The 19468-nt window shown below is 42.8% G+C and overlaps 1 protein-coding gene across 2 annotated transcripts; it reads right to left on the reverse strand.

The window, feature by feature from the left end:
- Positions 1 to 16192: 16192 nt before the first annotated feature.
- Rgs2 (regulator of G protein signaling 2) lies at positions 16193 to 19445 on the reverse strand. Of its 2 annotated transcripts, none has more exons than XM_052737121.1 (5): positions 19297 to 19445; positions 18176 to 18274; positions 18025 to 18086; positions 17327 to 17493; positions 16193 to 17062 (listed from the first exon to the last, which is right to left on the reverse strand). In XM_052737121.1, the coding sequence occupies exons 1-5, from the start codon at positions 19404 to 19406 to the stop codon at positions 16868 to 16870; spliced, it is 633 nt and encodes a 210-aa protein (XP_052593081.1). In that variant the 5' UTR covers positions 19407 to 19445; the 3' UTR covers positions 16193 to 16867. The 2 variants fall into 2 exon arrangements, with proteins under 2 accessions (XP_052593081.1, XP_052593080.1); XM_052737120.1 differs by lacking the exon at positions 19297 to 19445 and adding an exon at positions 18464 to 18754.
- Positions 19446 to 19468: the final 23 nt, after the last annotated feature.

The raw sequence follows: 19468 nt of genomic DNA on the forward strand, positions 1-19468 counted from the left end.
TCCTAGCAGTAATGATTCCTCCCACCCTCCTGCCTCCTCTCTCTTCCTGCCCCTCCCTTCCTTTTCTGCCTCCCTTCTTCTCTTCCTCCCTCCCTCCTGCTGTAGCACGAATTGTTAGAAGATCTTATTAATAAAAAACTCAGTGTCAGCTATTGTGGTAAATTCTGAAAGATCAGAGAGACAGAACAAGCCACAGCCACCTCACCTCGACAGTTCCTCAGCTGATCCTGTTTCCTCAGACTGGAAGCCTCTGTGTCTTCATCCGAATGGATCTCAGCTGAACTGCTGCTAAAAGCCTAAAAGCTTAACAAGGCTTTAGTTTCTGGTCCTCATGCCTTATATACCTTTCTGCTTTCTGCCATCACTTCCTGGGATTAAAGGCGTGTGTCACCATGCCTGGCTGTTTCCAGTGTGGCCTTGAACTCATAGAGATCCGGATGGATCTCTGCCTCAGGAATGCTAGGATTAAAAGTGTGTGTATGTGCCACCATTTTCTGGCCTCTATGTCTATCTAGTGGCTGTTCTGTCCTCTGACCCCAGATAAGTTTATTAGGTGCACAATATATTGGGGGACACAATATCACCACACTCCTGCCTCCTCTCTTTTCCTGTCATTCCCTCCCTCCCTTCCCCCCTTCCTTCATCCACTTTCTTTCTGCTGTGTCTTGCTGTCGGCTGATTCCAGGCTCATCTAGAAGTCTCCATGTAGGCCAGATCAGCCTCCATCTTGCAGTAATCCTCTGCTCCAGCCTATTAAGTACTAGGATTACAGGTAAGAGCCACCATGCCTGGGTCATTCATTCAGACCTGTGGTCCTACCGCCTCCCCTACCTGTATGCAAGATCACAGGCATGCACCCTCCATGCCCATCCTAATGTCTTCTTGTAAAGCATTTGTTCTGGTTTTAGTGTCTGTTGTGTTTGCAACTGGAGTGGATTAAAGGATTGGCCCTCAGTGCAGAGTTCAGAGATGGGACTTTGGGGAAGTAAGTCTTAAGGATTTTAACCTTGGTCAATGGGTTAATCTCTTAACAGATACAAAATCTCAATTGCCTAATGCGAGGTGAAGGAAATGTGGGAGACAGAGCCTGGTTGGAGGAAGTGGCTTACTGGGTCTGTGACGACGTAGAGAGATACATCTAGTCTGTGGCCTCTTCCTGTCACTTTTTCTTTGCTAGCTCCTGGGAAACAAGCTGCTTTGCTTTGTAAAGCCCTTTACCATGACTTCCTGACTCATCCACAGACCCTGAAGCACCTACCATGACGTCTTGACTCATCATAGACTTCGAAGCGATGGCACCAAGGGTGATGGACTAAAATCTCAGAAACTGAGCAAAAACAAATCTTCCTTCTTTTCAATGAATTCCTCCAACTATTTTTCATAGTGAGGGACTTACATAGTGTCAGGCTGTCACTGACGTTATATGCATTTGAAAGTTGAAATTGAAATGACCGAGAGGCTTTATGCAAATTTGGTATTATTTCTTCCTTGGTGTTTGATGCAACTTGGCAGAGGCCTGTTGAGACCTGTAGTTTATGTGTGGAAGTGATTTTTGCATATGAAATGAATTTTTAACAGATGCAAGACTTCAGATTATCAATTTCTTCTTGAGGGAATTTCAGTAGTTTGTGAGTTTTAAGAAAACAGTCAGTTTGATGTATGCTGTTGAATCTTTGGATTCCTATGATTTTAATATCTGTGGGTCCTGTGGTGATGCCAGCTGCCAAATACAGATCTTGGCAATGTGTCGCCTTTTCCCCTCTACGTAGTGAACTTATGGCTCGTCCAGGTCACTAATCTCAGGACAAGCGTTTTGTTTCCTCAAGGCTACTCTTGCCGCTTTTCTGCTGCATTGATCCCTCCTCTGATGTTTGCTATTTCTTTTCTTCTACTTGTTTCAGCTTTGGTGTTCATTATTTCTCAGAATGGTATTCAAGAGTATCGATCATAGATTTCTTCATAATTAAGGTGTATTTTTCCTGCTGAACAAAGTCTCCCAGAAAGAAATTGCACCTCCAACTTAACCTTCTGCAAAGGCTGATGAACTGATTTAGAACGCTAGTGTTTGTGGAAAGGCTGGAATGTTGCAGGTCCAGAGCTTAATTACAATTTGTCTTGGACTATCGTTTAGCCTCTTGTGAGTCATTCCTTTCCCACCTCTGTATCTGATATAAAATTCCTTTGTCTGCCAGACGAAACCTTTTGAAGCGTATTAACTTAGCCCACTAATAGCTTCCACAAACAGAAATGGGAAGAATACTGTCAGAGAGCTTGTGAGACCTACATAACAGATTTCCCTGTATTGCCGTTGCCGTAACCCACCCCTCTGGTGTTCCCACCAAGGTATTTAAAAAGTGCTTGATTGATTTATGACTTTCTTGTTCTGTTACAATAGCAACTTCAGTAAACAGATTACAAAATGTAACATGAAGTTTGGGGTGACTTAAATCTGCGTTCCTAGCCCATGCTCACTCATATTTGGTTCCAGGATAAACTATTTCTTGTCCCTTTAGAAGTGAGAGTTGTATTTTTTTTATGTCGGCACTGCCCTCCACATTTATGACTGTTTCCTGATCATGACCCGTATTTGTGGCTCCATTTCTCTCTTTCAGTTTTCTGTCAGTTAAAATGAGCATTGGAAGATCCTGTTTCATCTCCTCCTTTATGCTTGGTTATTCTCTTTTGGGAAAATATAAGTTTACCTTGGAATTTCCAACACGCATTTACAAAGATGTCTAAATTTGTCATCAAACAATAACATACCACTTTATATATAGCATATGTAAGCTAGGGAATTCCCAGTGTCTCACTTCTGTCCCTAACGCAACCCTGGCATTCCTCCCATTTCTCCATAAGCTATAATCATTCCACTATGGTTGCTATGATTAACATAAAGAAGCACTTATAGTTCAAATGAGTTAAGAACTACAACAACAACAAACCATTATACTTTATCTTCATTGGTTCCTCTGTGATCATTTCTGAGATGTGAGCTTTTGACCTATATCATTCGCCATCTCTCTGAAAAGCTTATGTTAACATGTAAGACTGTTATGTAAGACTGTTTAGACATAAATTCCCTCCATGTTTTACTTGTCTGATAAAGTCTTTATTTCGTTATCATGTAGGAAATTAACTATTTCATCATGCTTTCTTTCATTTCTGTGATTTCTAACCCCAGGTCCATTGTGATTCTTACCATAGCTTCTAAGTGCTAAATCACTTACTGTGATTTGCTTACAAAGTTTTCTTCAATGTGTATCTTTTCAGCAACTTGAAGGTGTGTGTGTGTGTGTATTTGTTTATTCTTCTTGATGGTTCCTGAATGCAAGGAACGTTTTATGTAATTAGTTTTGGAAAAATTACCTCTTTACCTCTTCAAGTTTCTATAGATATGTTTGTAGGAGAAAGGGAAAGAACATCAGCTGTATGATATTTTGTTTGTGTTCTGACAAATAAAGCTTGCCTGGAGATTAGAGGGTGGAGCTAGCCACTAGTTAACCATAGAGGTCAGGCAGTGGTGGTACACACCTTTAATCCCAGCACTTGGGAGGAGGAAGCAGGGAGATAAGGAGTTCTAGGACCCTGGGCTGCACGAGATTGAACCAGTCTAAAAGAGAAACAGAGTCCAGGCCGGTGGTGACTCATACCTTTGATCCTAGCACTTGGAATCTCAAGCCTTTGATCCCAACATTTGGGAGGCTCACCCTTTTGATCCCGGTACTTGAAAAGTGCACCACTTGGGAGGCTCATGCCTTTAATCCCAGCACTAGGGACATGGAGACAGGAATATAAGTTGGGTAAGGACAGGATCTCAGCCCATTAGTCTGAGGATCCATAGAGACAGGATTGCCCATTTGGTTAGAGGATCCAGAGAGATAAGAAGTGACTGTGACTGCTCCTTCCTTCTTTCCTTTGTTCCTTCATTCGTTCCTTCCTTCCTCCTTCCCTCCCTCTCTTACTTCCTCTCTCTCCTTCCTTTCTTCCTTCCTTCCTTCCTTCTTTAATTCCTTACTCCCCTTTAATTTTGAAAGAGAAGCATTAACAGAGTGAATTTATACAGCCAGTAGAGAGAATGAGCAAAATTTCCAGAACACTCCATCTTTTCTCCATGCAACTGGTTTATTTAAGCCACCTCTGCCGGCTTTGGTTCCACTTTAGTTTTAAGGATGGGGTCTAAGAGGATCCTAACATCAAGCATAAGCAGAGAGTGGCCCTATATGAATGTGTTGGTTCAGGTTTTGAACTCAAGTCTTAGGATGGGGCTGATGGAACACTGCTTTATCAGCTGCTGTGATCAGGAACTGCAAATCCTCAGGCCTGATACTTGAATGATGGGACAATCATGTTGTAGCACAGGCATTACTGAAGCTTCCTTGGCAGAACTCACATACATTCTTGGCTAGGCTGCCATATTCCTGGTATAGTGGCACCCCTGCAGAGAAGCAGCATCTGGTTCTGCTCATCTGAAGGGTGACACTATGGTTTCCCCTAAGGACCTTTTGCCTTAATAGTGTCTTCTTGAAATTCATGCTTTCCATCTGGGTTATAGGATGTGGGGATCCTTTCTCCTGACACTTGATCTTGTAACCATTCTCCTTGATGTTTCGAAAGCTTTAATCTGGACTGTTTCCACTGCCTGGAGAGCATCCTCACTTCCAGCTGTGGATTGTTGATCTTCCTCTATTGATGCACTTGAAGAGTTGTGCGTTGGCTGGTTTTATGTCAACTTGACACAAGCTAGAATCATGGGAGAGAGAGCCTCAACTGAGATGTCCCCATCCTGCTGGCACAAAACTGATAAAATCTTTGGGAACCTAGGGCTGGACAAGGAGTTCATAGGCTTGACATCAAAAGCAAAATTCAAAAAATGAATACTAGGTAGTTTTAGAGTTCATCAAAGCTAGAAGCACTTGTTTAGATGGCATTGAGAGACAATGTTTCAAAGCACATGTTTGATGCAAGACTCATGTGAGCACTCAGTAATCCAATTAAAACAGACAAAACAGCTACCTCCCTAATGTCACCAGATTCTTGCTTGGGCGGTGGGGACTGGATCAGTCACACTGTACTGGTGCACAGCTCCTCTGAAATATTTGGAGGTTTTTTTTCACATGCAGCTGCCATAGCTAACACTTGCCAGCCATGCTTGACTGGATGAAGACAATAGTCCATTCAGTCAGGATCAAAATCAGATGCATCCTGGAACCCCAAATACCGTCATGAGCTAACTGGTCAGTGACGTTAAGACAAATACATCAGTCCAAAAAGTGGCTTAGCATTGTTCGATACTGTGCGATACTCACAAGCTCCTTTTATTTATTTATTTTTAAAAACAAAACTGTGACTTCCTTCAAATGAGTCACAATCAAAGTTATTTCTAAAATGGTTACATTATTTATTAACCTTAAAATGTTGATGACTTTAGTGTAGCACGAATCTTAAAAGTTCTTATTAACCTTCTGGGGTTCTCCCATTGTGCTGTAAACCTGTATTTAAGACCTCTTCCCTCCTTCAATAAACAGCATTTGGCATTAAAAAAAAAAAGTTTTAGCCGGGCGGTGGTGGTGCACGCCTTTAATCCCAGCACTCGGGAGGCAGAGCCAGGTGGATCTCTGTGAGTTCGAGGCCAGCCTGGACTACCAAGTGAGTTCCAGGAAAGGCGCAAAGCTACACAGAGAAACCCTGTCTCGAAAAACCAAAAAAAAAAAAAAAAAAAAAGTTTTTATTAATAAAATCAAACCTGAAGCCAGGTATTGGGGTGAATGCTGGAAGATCAGAGAAGCAGAACAAGCCACAGCTTCCTCACCTTGCCAATTCCTCAGCTGATCCTGTTTCCTCAGACTGGAAGCCTCTGAGTCCTCATCCAGAATGAATCTCAGCTGAAACTGCTGCTCAAAAGCCTAAAAGCTTAACCAGTTCTAGTTCCTGGTCCTCACGCCTTATATACCTTTCTGCTTTCTGCCATCACTTCCTGGGCTTAAAGGCTCACTTCCTGGGATTAAAGGTGTGAGTCACCATGCCTGGCTGTTTCCAGTGTGACTTTGAACTCACAGAGATCCAGACAGATCTCTGCTCTGGAATGCTAGGATTAAAGGTGTGTGTGCCACCATTTTCTGGCCTCTATATCTAGTGGCTGCTCTGTTCTCTGACCCCAGATAAGTTCATTAGGGTGCACAATATTTTGGGGAACACAATATACCACCATACTTTAGTGGTACTTTTACGAAACATCACAGTGTTTTTGAATCTCTGGATCTTGAAACAAATTGAAAACATTAGAAAGAAGTAAGACTTTAAGTCCTGACATTCATGCTCCACTGATGCCACACCTCTCCCCTTCCACGAGAGCCACCTCTATGAGGGTCTGTGCCAAATGAAGATCAATGCGTAAGCTTCCTCATCAGCAGGGAAAAACACCACTTTCTTTCTAAACCTAAGCTTGCTATCTCACTCTTGCCAGACTACACCAGGCTCCTGAAAATGCAGTATTCTCAAAAGTGCTCAATAGTGCTGTTTCAAAATGTCGTCATTGTTGATTATCCAAGGTTCCATCCTGAGGCTTAAGACTGAGAAAGTGATTTGAAATGAGGCTGGAAATGGGCCTAAAAGATTGGAAGCCCCAAAAATGCACTAAAACGCAAGACAAAAAGTAAAAACAAAACAAAACAACGACAGCTACCACTCTGGGGTCCTCCTCACCCCCAAAGCAGTCACCAGGCAACAGCTTCTTCTCACTCTCTTTTGGAATATTTCTTTTTAAAATTATTTTGATTATGGTGTGATGTCTGTACGTGTCTAAGATACACTCAAGCTAAATAAACACAAAGTCTCCCCAGGAAGTTTGCATATGCATCAGTGCACTTTTTAAACTATATAAATAATGAATGGACTTGAGATTTGGGAAAACCAAACATTAAGACCTTATCCAAGACCCACATGCTTCAGTGTTCTCTAAATTTGTAAGGTAGACATATACAGTCAAGGTGAAAAAATTACATAGACTCGTGAACTCATTTTTTTTGCAAGTGAGTTTAGCATATTTAAATGAAATCATTTGTTATTGCATACAAATTTATTGGAGAACATGAGAGTTCACCACTCAGTCAACCCATAAGTTAGTCACACTAAACCAAATAGCCTTCCTATCTGGACAATTACAGCTACTTTTCAAACTAAACACACTAAGTCACGGTGGTCATCATGGATCACCTCACTGGAATGTGAAACAGACATGTTCTCAGGAAGATTTTGCAAAGCTGAAACGTCAGCTGTGCCTTGAAAACTAGGTAGCAGTTAGGGGAAGAGAAAGCAATTGTATGCAAGGTGCAGTGTTTCATCTAGTAATTGTGGAGAAATGACAAGAAAATATTAAATACTTCTAGTCAGTATCAGAAAATAAGGTCAAATGGGCAGAAAAATCCACTGAAATCTAGAAACGTTGTAGCCTTCTGCACAGGAATTTACCTTGTTAGAAACCTCTTATTTTTTCTGAGCATAAAAAAATCACTCGAGAATAGCATTATTCAAACAGTATTCTAAGGAACTGATTGGAAGCATGGTATAGGATCTGGGGCTTACTGATCATTAGGTAAGAGTGACAATGTGGAATAAGTCCACGACTATGATAAGAGTTATGGTTTGGATGTGAGATATTCCCTCAAAGGCTCATTTGCTGAAAGTTGGGCTTAGATCTACCTAGCAGATCTAATCCTGAGAGGTGACCAGATCATGAGGAGTCCTGACTGAATCAATGAATTTATATAATTTTTTGATGAACATGTACTAGCTACTTTATGTACTATAAAGGAATGGGGAAGGGGAAAACGAAAAAATAGAGAAAATCAGCTATAGTAGTACAGATATGATGGAATCAAATGGTAGCTTTCACATTTTTGGATCTCTGGGAGTCCAATTAGCGAGAATGAGGAGGGTTTATATGAGCGAGAATTGTTGAGACCAAGGTTGGATAAAGCACAGGGACAAATAGCCAAATGAATGGAAACACATGAACTGTGAACCAATGGCTGAGGGGTCACCAACTGGATCAGGCCCTCTGAATGGGTGAGACAGTTGATTGACTTGATCTGTTTGGGAGGCATCCAGGCAGTGGGACCGGGTCCTCTGCTCATTGCATGAGTTGGCTGTTTGAAACCTGGGGCCTATGCAGGATCGCTTGGCTCGGCCTGGGAGGAGGGGACTGAACCTACCTGGACTGAGTCTACCAGGTTGATCTCAGTCGGTGGGGGAGGCTTTGCCCTGGAGGAGGTGGGAATGGGGGGTGGGCTGGGGGGAAGACGAGGGGGGCGGGAGGGGGGAGAACAAGGGAATCCATGGCTGATATGTAGAACTGAATTGTATTGCAAAAAATAAAAAAAAAAAAAAAAAAAAAAAAGAAAAAAAAAATAAAAAAAAAAAAAGAAATTCTGGAGTAAAGTAGCAGGTTCTCTTTTAAGTAGATATCTCCTGCTGTGGTAGTTTGAATGTAATTGACCACCATAAACTCATAGGAAGTGACACTATTGGGAGGTGTGGCTTTGTTGCAGTAGGTGTGGCCTTGGTGGAAGTGTGTCACTGTGGGGGTGGGCTCTGAGGTCTCATCTATGCTGAAGCTACACCCAGTGAGTCAGTTTACTTCCTGTGGATCCAGATGTAGAACTCTCAGGTCCTTCTCCAGCACCATGTCTGCCTGCGTGCAGCCGTGTTTCCTGCCATGACGATAATGAACTAAACTTCTGAACTGTAAGCCACTCAATTAAATATTTTCCTTTGTAAGAGTTGCTGTGGCTGGACAGTGGTGGCGCATGCCTATAATCCCACCACTTAGGAGGCAGAACCAGGTGGATCTCTGTGAATTTGAGGCCAGCCTGGTCTACAGAGTGAGATCCAGGACAGGCACCAAAACTACACAGAGAAACCCTATCTTGAAAAAAAAACAAAACCAAAACAAAACAAAAAAACAAACCACCCCCCCCCCCCCCAAAAAAAAAAGAGTTGCTGTGGTCGGTGTCTCTTCACAGCAATAGAAACCCAAACTAAGACACTTGCCTGCTGTTGGAACACTTCAACCATATCTTCCTTCTCTATTTCTATTAGGTGGGACATACCTGTTTCACTGATTGGTTATCATCAAATCTGAATCTAGTCTACCTAACTGACAAATCCTATCATTCACAATAAGCTTCCATTACTTTATTGAATAGTGTATCCCCCTTAGTCTTAAATTACTCCACACAGTTGTCCTGCTCTGTTACCTTCAAACTAACACGATGGTTATTCTCAGTCTCAACTCCTTTCTTATTTGTGTATTTATTTATTTATTACTTATTTATTGCTGTGGTAAGCACTAGCCTCCTTAACCGATCCTTTATAAAAGAGGTACCAGGTTTACACAGAAGGAGTGCACAATAAGACCAGGAGCTGAAGGAGGTGGCTGCACTGGGTGAGACAGATGACATGCCTGGATTCAAAATTTGATGGCATTATTGGAAGGTTTAGCCTGGTTGGGGGTTGTGCCTTTGTAATATATATATATATTCCTTCTTGTCTCATCTACTGACTGTCATGATGTGAAAAGCTTCCTTTCACCTTGTCCTTCTGTCGTGATATTATACCTTGCTATGGGGAATAAAACAATGGAATCATCCAATCAGACGCTGAACCTCCGAAAACCTGATAAGAATGCGTCTTTCTTCCTTTAAGTTGTCGTCTTAGTTAGGGTTTCTGTTGCTATGACAAAACACCATGATCTCCAAAGCAAGTTGGGGAGGAAAGGGTTTATTTGGCTTATACTTCCCCATCACAGTCCAGCATTGGAGGAAGTCAGGACAGGAACTCAAAACAGGGCAGGAACCTGAGGCAGAAGCTGATGCAGAGGCCATGGAGGAGCGCTGCTTATTGGCTTGCTCAACATGGCCTGCTCAGCCTGCTTTCTTTTTTTTTTTTTTTTTTTTTTTTTTTGGTTTTTCGAGACAGGGTTTCTCTGTGTAGCTTTGCGCCTTTCCTGGAACTCACTTGGTAGCCCAGGCTGGCCTCGAACTCACAAAGATCCTCCTGGCTCTGCCTCCCGAGTGCTGGGATTAAAGGCGTGCGCCACCACCGCCCGGCTCAGCCTGCTTTCTTATAGAACCCAGGACCATCAGCATAGAAATGGGACCACTCAGAATGGACTGGGTCCTTCCTCACCAATCACTAATTAAGAAAATGCCTTACATGCCTGCCTACAAACCTACCTTATGAAGGCATTTTCTTAATTGAAGTTCCCTCCTCTCAGTTGACTTTAGCATGTGTCAAGTTGACATAAAACCATCCACCACAGTTTTTTTGCTCAAATATTTTGTTACAATGATGAAAAGTGACTAACACAGTAAGGCGGGGGGAGAGGTACCTAGGGTATTGAGGAGGAAGATCTGATAAAGCTTGAAGCACCATGATCATGAACTCATAGGTCATGGGCTTATGGAATCTAATTTTAAGAAAATGAAATGTAACCTGTGCAGCAGGAATCTTAACAAGTCTTATTAATGAAGTCAAACCTGGGCCAGGTATTGGGGTGAATGCTGGAAGTTCAGAGAAGCAGAACAAGCCACAGCTTCCTCACCTTGCCAGTTCCTCAGCTGATCCTGTTTCCTCAGACTGGAAGCCTCTAAGTCCTCATATCCAAATGGATCTCAGCTGAACTGCTGCTAGAAGCCTAAAAGCTTAACCAGCCAAATGCCAAAAGCTTCTAGTTTCTGGTTTTCACACCTTATATACCTTTCTGCTTTCTGCCATCACTCCCTGGGATTAAAGGCTCACTTCCTGGGATTAAAGGCGTGAGTCACCAAGCCTGGCTATTTCCAATGTGGCCTTAAACTCACAGAGATCCAGAGGAATTTCTGCCTCTGGAATGCTAGGATTAAAGGCGTGTGCTACCACTGCCTAACCTCTATGTTTAATATGGTGGCTATTCAGTCTCTGACCCCAGATAAGTTTATTAGAGTGCACAATATTTTGGGGGAATACAATACCACCACAAACCTGAAAGCCTCCTTCTTGTGGTGTAGTTTCCATGGTTCCAGAAACTACTATGCAAGTCACCAAGTGAAGGAAGGAATTAATGGTCTAGGCCCACTGCCACACCTATGAACACAACAGTCACCAACATGACGAGATATCCATAAAGGTGTAGTAAGTGGCCCTCACATATTGATGGTAACCTAAAGCTGTCTAGTTGGACTTGAGGCCCACTCAACAGTAGGAAAATCATGCCTGGTACTGTAAATCCAACCAAATACCCAGGGCTAGTGAGGGCACGGGCCTTAGAAAATGATCTACTACCACCACTTTATTAGATCAACTTATAATTCCTTACTGTATTTTAAGTCTTATCCTTATACCCACAGATAGCAGCTAACACCCTGCACTGTAAAAGCTTCTCTTCACAGCAAATGGAGACCACTACAGAAAACTGAAACCGGACACAGTGAAGAAACCAATCAATCATGAGGAGCCCAGCCCCAGTGGATACATCCACTCCCCAGCTCAGTACCCGAGTATGGCTCAGGGAACATCTTGGAAGAGAGTCAGAAAGATTATAAGAGCCAGAATATCAGGAAGTTTTAGGTTAAACAGTCTCCCCTAGAAATGTCTGCATGAACAAAACTGGGACGGTGGATATATCAAAATACATGAACGGGGAAACATTTCACAGGTCCCATCCCTAGGCAACGAACTACAGATGGCTGATGACTGCTGGGAGAGGGAGAATTAGCCTCTCCCAGGGATGGGCCCCCTTATGACTTATTCAATACAAAGTGGTCAGCCCTGAAACCGTATACACGTAAGCCACAAAAACAGATCCAGCAGGTTGTATTTATATGTTTGTTCACACATATAAATGTGTGTAACAACAACAACAACAATAATCAAAGAAAAAGAGCCTACCAATTTAAGAGTTAGGGTGGGGGGTGCGTGGGAAGAGTTGGAGGGAGGGTACCTGGGAGAGGGGGGAGAGATGAAAGAGAAGAGAGTAAGTGTGATATAGTTCTGTTTTAATTAAAGTACATAAACATTAAAAAAAATGAAACGAAATGCAGTGTTTGAGTTCCGCTTTTGATCTGTCTTTCAAAACACATCTCTTCTATGCTTCTGTGTTTTCTAGACTCAGGAACCCTTCACAAATATTTCCCAAAATTAAAGTCAACAGTAAATTTCCAATATGTATCGCTTTAAAATACCCACCTTCCAAATTATCATCATACAATGAAGATGTAATCCTGCTGTTCCTCGTTGAGATGATTTCTCCTCCTGAATATTATCCTCTCTCTATTTACAAAATCCTTCACATTATTTATAAGATGCCCCTCTTCCCTTCCTTCCTTCCTTCCTTCCTTCCTTCCTTCCTTCCTTCCTTCCTTCCTTCCTTCCTTCATTTCCTCCCTCTCTTCCTTTCTTCCTTTCAAACAACTGATTTTTATTTCTTCTTTTTTTGGGGGGGTGTTTTCGAGACAGGGCTTCTCTGTGTAGCCCTGGCTGTCCTGGATCTCGCTCAGTAGACCAGGCTGGCCTCAGATTCACAGAGATCCACCTGCCTCTGCCTCCCAAATGCTGGGATTAAAGGTGTGCGCCACCACCGCCCTCAACTGAACTCTTGATCCTCCTCCTCTGTGATCCTGCCAAGTGCTGGGAGTAAGCATGTTACCATACCTGGCTACATTTTGATTTTTATGTTTATTTCATCCATTACTTAATAGGTGCCACTTAGAGAAAAGGGAAGGTGTCTTTTCATCAATTGCCTTGTGGCTAAGGTGCGTTGACCAGAATAGATAAATGTATAATTTAATATAAGCGAAATGGAATTATTTGTTCTTGTACTGGTGTAGACAAGTGGAATTTCATATCTGACCTACAATCTCTTAACTGACTTCCCAGCTTCCATACTTTCAATCTTCGTATTGCTGAGTTATTTCCATGCATTTAGTTGAGTTTGATGCCTAATGCTCATAACAAAATCTTAACCTTTAGTATTCAAGGCCCTCCACCTCTTGCACTACTCTCCTACTATCATATTGCACCCCTACCCTTAACGTCGTGTGTTGGCCTTGCTGGTTCATGGATCAAACGTGGTTTCTGCCAGCCCTTTATTTCGTGCTGTGGCCTTAGACAACCTCTCTTGTCCTGGAGGTCACAGAAGAACTTCTTAAGTTGTTATCATCTCATTGAGTAACTCCAAGCTACTCCTTAGCCAAGAGTTATCAACAGTTTCAGAGAACTCATCTGGCTGCCATTGACAAAAGTGACTACATACGTCAAAAAGTATCTGCGCCAGACCTGTCAAAGTTTGCCTTTCAATACTGGTGATGTTCTCCGTGACTGAGACTAATCCCTCAGCTACACTTTCCGGCTAATTTAGGAAAACGGTGCTTGGCACAGGGCAGGCTCCTCATCTTGACCAGAATCCCAGTGTTTTTGTATGTGATCCCCTCCTAATGGAAGTTCACTACCTCTGCCTCGTCTCCAACCCTAAATGATCAAATACTATGATCAGACACACCCTAAAAGTCTTTCCTAGTAAATTTTGGGTGATTTCATTGAAAGTCACTCATTGCCTCCCTGTGCTCACATGACATGTAAAAACAACTTTCTATTTATTTCAGGGTGACTGTGTGAAACGACTATATTTTGAAACATCCTTGGCATTAAAATACATTGACAATGAAAGATTACCAAAATGAATGGACTGTGGGTCCTAAGTTTTTGAACTGTGGGAAACTGGAACAGTAAGTTATACTTATTTGTGGAGGTATGCGGTCTCTAATCTGAAATCTGTTTCAGCTTGTTCCACACAAGAAGACGTGGAAAATACCATCTCAATAAAGCTTAAGCTTTCAGAAGCTCTGAAAGTCAAAACTTTTGATTTATTTATCATTTATTTTTGTTGCTGGCTTTTCCTTTTACCAAAGGTCAAATGCCACAGGGAACATGCCTAGTTAAAAATATTTATTGATTGATTGTCAAATGAAAAAGTTCTAGAAATATTTACAGCCATTTAAGCCAGTGGACTTTTCAAATCTTGCCCTTTTTAAAAAAACTGGGTACAGTGAAATATGCCCACAGTCCCCTCTACTTCAGAGGCTGAGACAGGAGAATCATTTGAGCCTAGGAGTTTAGGACCAGCCTGGGGACCATAATCTGATCTCTTATTTAAATCAACGAACAAAATAAAACAGTAACTCCATCCAAAAATCCCCAGTTGTTTTTGTCTTTATCTTTCTGTGCAGTGATAAATATTTTTTAATCTCACTGATTTCCATACAGTTTCTAATATCCATCCATCCATGCATCCATCTATCTGTCCTGCTTACATTGTATATACCAATTGCTGGGAATCAGCAGAGAGTAGAAAAAAAAAGTGCAGGATCTTCACTTGCACTCTTCACGGTCTAGCTGGAGAAGATAAAATTATCCAATAATTATGTAACCCCTATTAGGAAATACCTCTATTAAATACCCTAAATTCTAGAACCTGGTGCTGTGACATCTAAAAAAGGATGTGGTCTAGGCGAAGGAGGTCAGAGTCCACTTCCCTGGGGAAGTGGCAATTGCGTTGGTAGGTGAGTGGTGAGTAAGAGCTAAAATTACACTGTGCCGCCGAGAGGAACTATCAGAAGGAAAGGTTCCGTGGGGCTGGGGGGCAGAGCATCTTCCAGCAATGGAAGAAAGCCAGCGTGGCTGGTGCAGGGAATTGTGTACATGGTTGGAAGGTAAGAGGAAGTCAGCCCTGTGGGGCTAGGCTATCTTAGGGATTGCTTTCATCCTGACGTTTAGGAGACCTGTCAGGGGCTAGTAAACGACAGGAGACAAGATCAGGTTTGTGTGTTGAAAAGATCCTAAGAGCTAAGAAGGAAATATATGAGGTGTGGGAGACGGTGAGCAGAGGGAGGAGGGCTAATTGCAGTCATGGTGGCATCTTCCATCAGAGTGGGAACCCTGGAGAAGCCGGACACAGTGTGAGGTCAAGTAAATAGGACTTGGTGGGCAATGTGGCTTTCTTTGTTAGCTAAAGCCTTTATGAATTAAGAGCTCTGCAGACCTGACACATTCGTGTCACATTTCCATCAGAGCAATCTGTCGTATGTCATTCGGGCTGCTGGTGATACAGGAAGGAGCAGCCCCTCCCGGACTTGTGCCTTTTCCAGACCTCTGGTTAAAGATGTGAGTTAGAGTTGTCACAAAGAAACAGCATTTGAAATACCGTGGGCCATTATCCTTCGGAAAATCGGGAAAAAATAAAAAAAAGCCCCTCTTAGTGTTTCACATTTCTAAAGTACCCCTCATTATGTACGGATATCAGGGAGATGGGCAGAGAGGTATACACTGAGGAGACACGGTGGAAAACGGGGACTCTTAGGGTCACAAAGCTGCGCGACTATCATTACTCGGGCTCAGATCTTCCAATTTCAAGCTGAGGGTGGGCCCTGTCTCCTCCCATTTACTAACCCTCCCCCACCCTCCCCTCCAGAAATTGAAAACCTGTCTCACCAAGGAAAGGGAATTCCTCTACACTAGCCAGAAGGAAGGCCTTTCTCAGCTAGAACATTCCTGCGTTTAGTCTAAGGAAAGCACTTGCTTTCTTCAGCGCTACCTAAGGGATTATTAGCCTAGCGAAGGCAGGAGATGCAGGAAAATTCTGAGATTCTCACATTGACCCATCACAAAAGAAACAATGATCGGGTATGTGTCTTGCCCATGCCAGTCCTGTGTAGGTTTCTGGAGCCAATAATAAAACAGGCAGGCCCAAGGTCTACATACGTTTCCTTCAACTTCTTTCTCCTCTTAGGCCGCTTGGCCACATAACCTTCAGGTTTCTTTCCACCATGCTCTCTTATTACGCATTTTTAACTGGTCCTTAACACACAGGACAATGCTCTTTTTTTCGTTTTATTTTATTAAATAACAAGCTTGACTTTCACAATGAGTGGTCCTAGGGATGTGATCTGATTTTCTTACAACTGCATCATGTCTATAGGTTTATCTTCCTTGAAGCAACCGTTTCTCACTTCTAAGGGCTGTCCGCCGCTCTCAGTGGACTGGTACAATAATCAACCCATGGTCATCTCTCTCTTTACTAGAAAGTTGCTTTCTTTTATAGCTGACACAATTCCAGTTACTGAAATCAAACACAACAGAATCACATCTGGACTTCCAAAGGTTCAGTGACATTATTTATCAAAATAAATTTATTAAAAGTATTCAAAAACCACTTCAAAGTGTAGCTGCCTGCAAGACAGTTTTTGGCACTCATAACAGACACCGGTTTTCTACAGAACAGCGCTCATTGCCTCTCACACACCATCAAACAATGCAAACATACTCTTCGGTTTCAGTGATCCAGGACACGGACAGTACTAACCACCTGTAGTCCTAAGAACGTCAACACCCTTGCACACAGTAAACATTTTAATGTTCCTTAGTACTGAAATATTAAAACTAGAAGTAAAACCACTACGTGGTAACAATGGACTGATGTAGGGAAAGATGAACAGCCAGCTAGCTAAGGCCACATAATCCCAGACCTATTGATTTTAAATGTTTGACCAACAACTTTCCATCGTATCTTTCATCTCAGACCCCTGCTTTCCCAGTGAGGAACAGCACATTCAGAACCCTGTCCCCTCCCTCTGTTCTTCACACAGCAAGGGAAGCTGTTCTCACACAGAGCCTGTCCTAGGTTGCTGGCTTCCTGATTCACTACCCAACTTTGAATCAATAGTTCTGGGTGATGTTTCCTAACACCCAGGCTGAATTCAAGGTCAGTCTTTTGGCAGGTCACAGCCTTTCCTCTTGGGAGACAGAATGAAATGTCCTCTGTTGGGGGCTCTTTGTCTCATGTAGCATGGGGCTCCGTGGTGATCTGTGGCTTTTTACACAAGTCCTGGTAGAATTCTGACTCCAAGAAACGGGGATAAGAATTGTTCTCCATCAAGCTGTATACCCTCTTCTGAGCTGTGGTAAAGCAGCCACTTGTAGCCTCTTGGATATTTTGGGCAATGAGAGTTTTTGTTTGAAAGTCTATGTTTATCTGAAAAAAAATAAAAACAACAAAACTTGATTTATTTGGTATTCAACATTACAAATCAATGCTTAATAACAAAACATAAAAAAGAGGTAATATGTGATCAGTTACAACTATCAACTTTGGAGAAACTTAAATGTTGGGACAGCTGGGGTAGAGAGCCATACATGGATCTCCCCATGTGCCCTATAATTGGTATATTCAATTCTTGTGTGTCCCTACAGTGTTGAAGACGTCCAAACTGTGCTGACAGGAATAATGTTTTCTTACCTCTTTGGGAGCTTCTTTTTCTATGAAGTCAGTATATATTTTCCTTGCTTTTGAGGACAGTTTTTGGGGTGACTTGGTTTTTTTGAAGTCTTCACAGGCCAACCAGAATTCAATGTTTTCTTCACAGAACTCAGATTTTAAAAAGGCCCTGAACGCAGCAAGTCCATCTGAAAACACAAGAAGACAGGCATGTAGAATGGAAACTGAGGGGCCCAACAACACACCGCTCTTCTAGTACTAGAATGGCCAGTTTTCTAGATTTTACTCCAACCTGCCGTTCTCACAGTTAAGCTCTTTAAGCACTAAGATGCCAGTAGGCAAAATGCTTACATTTGTATTCTGCAACAAAAACCATACTTAACTTCACTGTCAATGCAAAACAAATATTGATAGTATAGCCATCCATTGGTTCTCTGGGGACTAGAGCTTTTTGAAAATATTCTATGCAATGGAAAAGCTGACTTAACCCTAACTATGAGTAACTCTCATTTTAAGTTTTTTAGGCTAATTTTTCTTCCCCACCTGCAGTAACTACCTCATGCTTTTCCAGGATTAAACTGGAGAAATCAGGGCAAGAAAAACAGGCTTTATGCAGTAAAAGTCTGAGGTACTTCCTGCAGGCTGCTCATGTGTGGTGTGGACACAGTTCTAGGCGCTTGGGATACTAGTAAGAGATCAAATTCAAGAGGTTCACTTACATTTACTGGCCAGCAGTTCATCAAAGGCTTCTGCCCAGAGCCGCGCTTCCTCAGGAGAAGGCCTGCAAGAGAAGTGCCACACGTGAGCTACACCACACAAGCCAGTTCCTCTTTCCTGTTCAGTGACTAGATGTTCATCTCTGCAACTTACTTGGCGAAAGCTTGTTTGCTTTTCTTGCCGGCTTTGGGTTTCCCAGGAGTGGAGGAATTTTGCAAGAAGTAGCTCAAACGAGTCTTCCAATCTTTTAAGCTAGAAAAGAGAGAAAAACAAAAAAATACTTCAAGCAGCAATTCTTGAACAGTAAACTTACCATCAGTTGCAGCAGCATAAAGGTCAGTCACCCAAAAAGCTACAAACAAACCCGACAGGCAAGAATGCTCATCCCCGGAGCATTTAAACTCAGCACCTCATGGATTGAACATAATTTCATCCATTCACCTGACTATAATGAGTTTTTCCAAGCAGGATAGGACTACATAACATAGCGGAGGATATTTTAAAATTTCACAAGTTACTTCGGACCTACAAAAAAAGGTCGCGGTTTTTCTGCATGGGTAACTACAACTTGGTGACATTTGAAGATTGAAAACAGCAGCAGCAGCAGCAGCAGCAGCAGGGGAAGTGTCTTGAGCCAGCCGATGTTCCATTCCTTTCCGCACTCAAGGCAGAAGGGACGACATTGGCAGTGCATAGAGGTGTGTGTGTGTGTGTGTGTGTGTGTGTGTGTGTGTGATGGATTCCCGAGCTCCCCTCCGCGACCGCCCACAGTGCTTTTCCACCGCAGATACTGCAGAGCAAATTACTCATTCCACAGTCGTGACTGGGAGAGACCTACTTTATGATTTAAAATCGTATCTAAAGCGAATACGTTCAGAATCTTCCCAAACATCACCCAGCAGCTGTGTAAGCAGCGCAGCACTCACAATGCAATGTCCGGGCGCTGCGGACCCTTATTCAGCTGCAGGATTCTTAGGTCGCGTTAAATGCAGAACAAAAAGCCAACTGGAGTCATCTCAGCCCATCTGCCTCCCACTTCATCATAACAACTTCCCGCAGCAGTTCCTAAACTCTCTAAGCTCACACAGAAAAAGCACAACGACGAGATCTATCTAGCAAGCTAACTTTCCCTTCTTTCTTTTCCCCGGTTTCTCTGCAGAGGTGCAGACGGGAGTTAGCTTAAGTCAAAAGCCGAGATCGAAGGAAGGTCGGTCCCTAGCAGCAAAAGCCAGGCAGGGGTAAGGAGAGCCCTGCGGGAGAGAGGGCATACTCACAGTGTCCGCTTCATTTTCTCTCGCTTCTCCTCGACCTTGGGGCCGTTGCCTGCGCTCTTGTCCATGGGTACGCAGTCGTGCTGGACAGCCAGGAACATGGCACTTTGCATCACTCAGACTCTCCGCGGCCAGCGCAGCTGTTCGCCGCCCCGGCGCGCGGCGCGGGCTTTTA

This window comes from Peromyscus californicus, unplaced genomic scaffold (assembly GCF_007827085.1).
Source record: "Peromyscus californicus insignis strain IS unplaced genomic scaffold, ASM782708v3 Scaffold_14__1_contigs__length_90479793_seg_2, whole genome shotgun sequence".
Lineage (NCBI taxonomy): Eukaryota > Metazoa > Chordata > Mammalia > Rodentia > Cricetidae > Peromyscus > Peromyscus californicus.

What these genes read in the sequence shown, in the direction of transcription:
- Rgs2 (XM_052737120.1), bottom strand. Translation starts at nt 18,672, where the DNA reads ATGGAACATCGGCTGGCTCAAGACACTTCCCCTGCTGCTGCTGCTGCT. An exon ending in GAAAAACTCATTATAGTCAG is followed by an intron (nt 18,275 to 18,463) that starts GTGAATGGATGA and finishes TCTCTTTTCTAG; the next exon opens with CTTAAAAGATTGGAAGACTC. An exon ending in AAAAAGAAGCTCCCAAAGAG is followed by an intron (nt 17,063 to 17,326) that starts GTAAGAAAACAT and finishes ATTTTTTTTCAG; the next exon opens with ATAAACATAGACTTTCAAAC.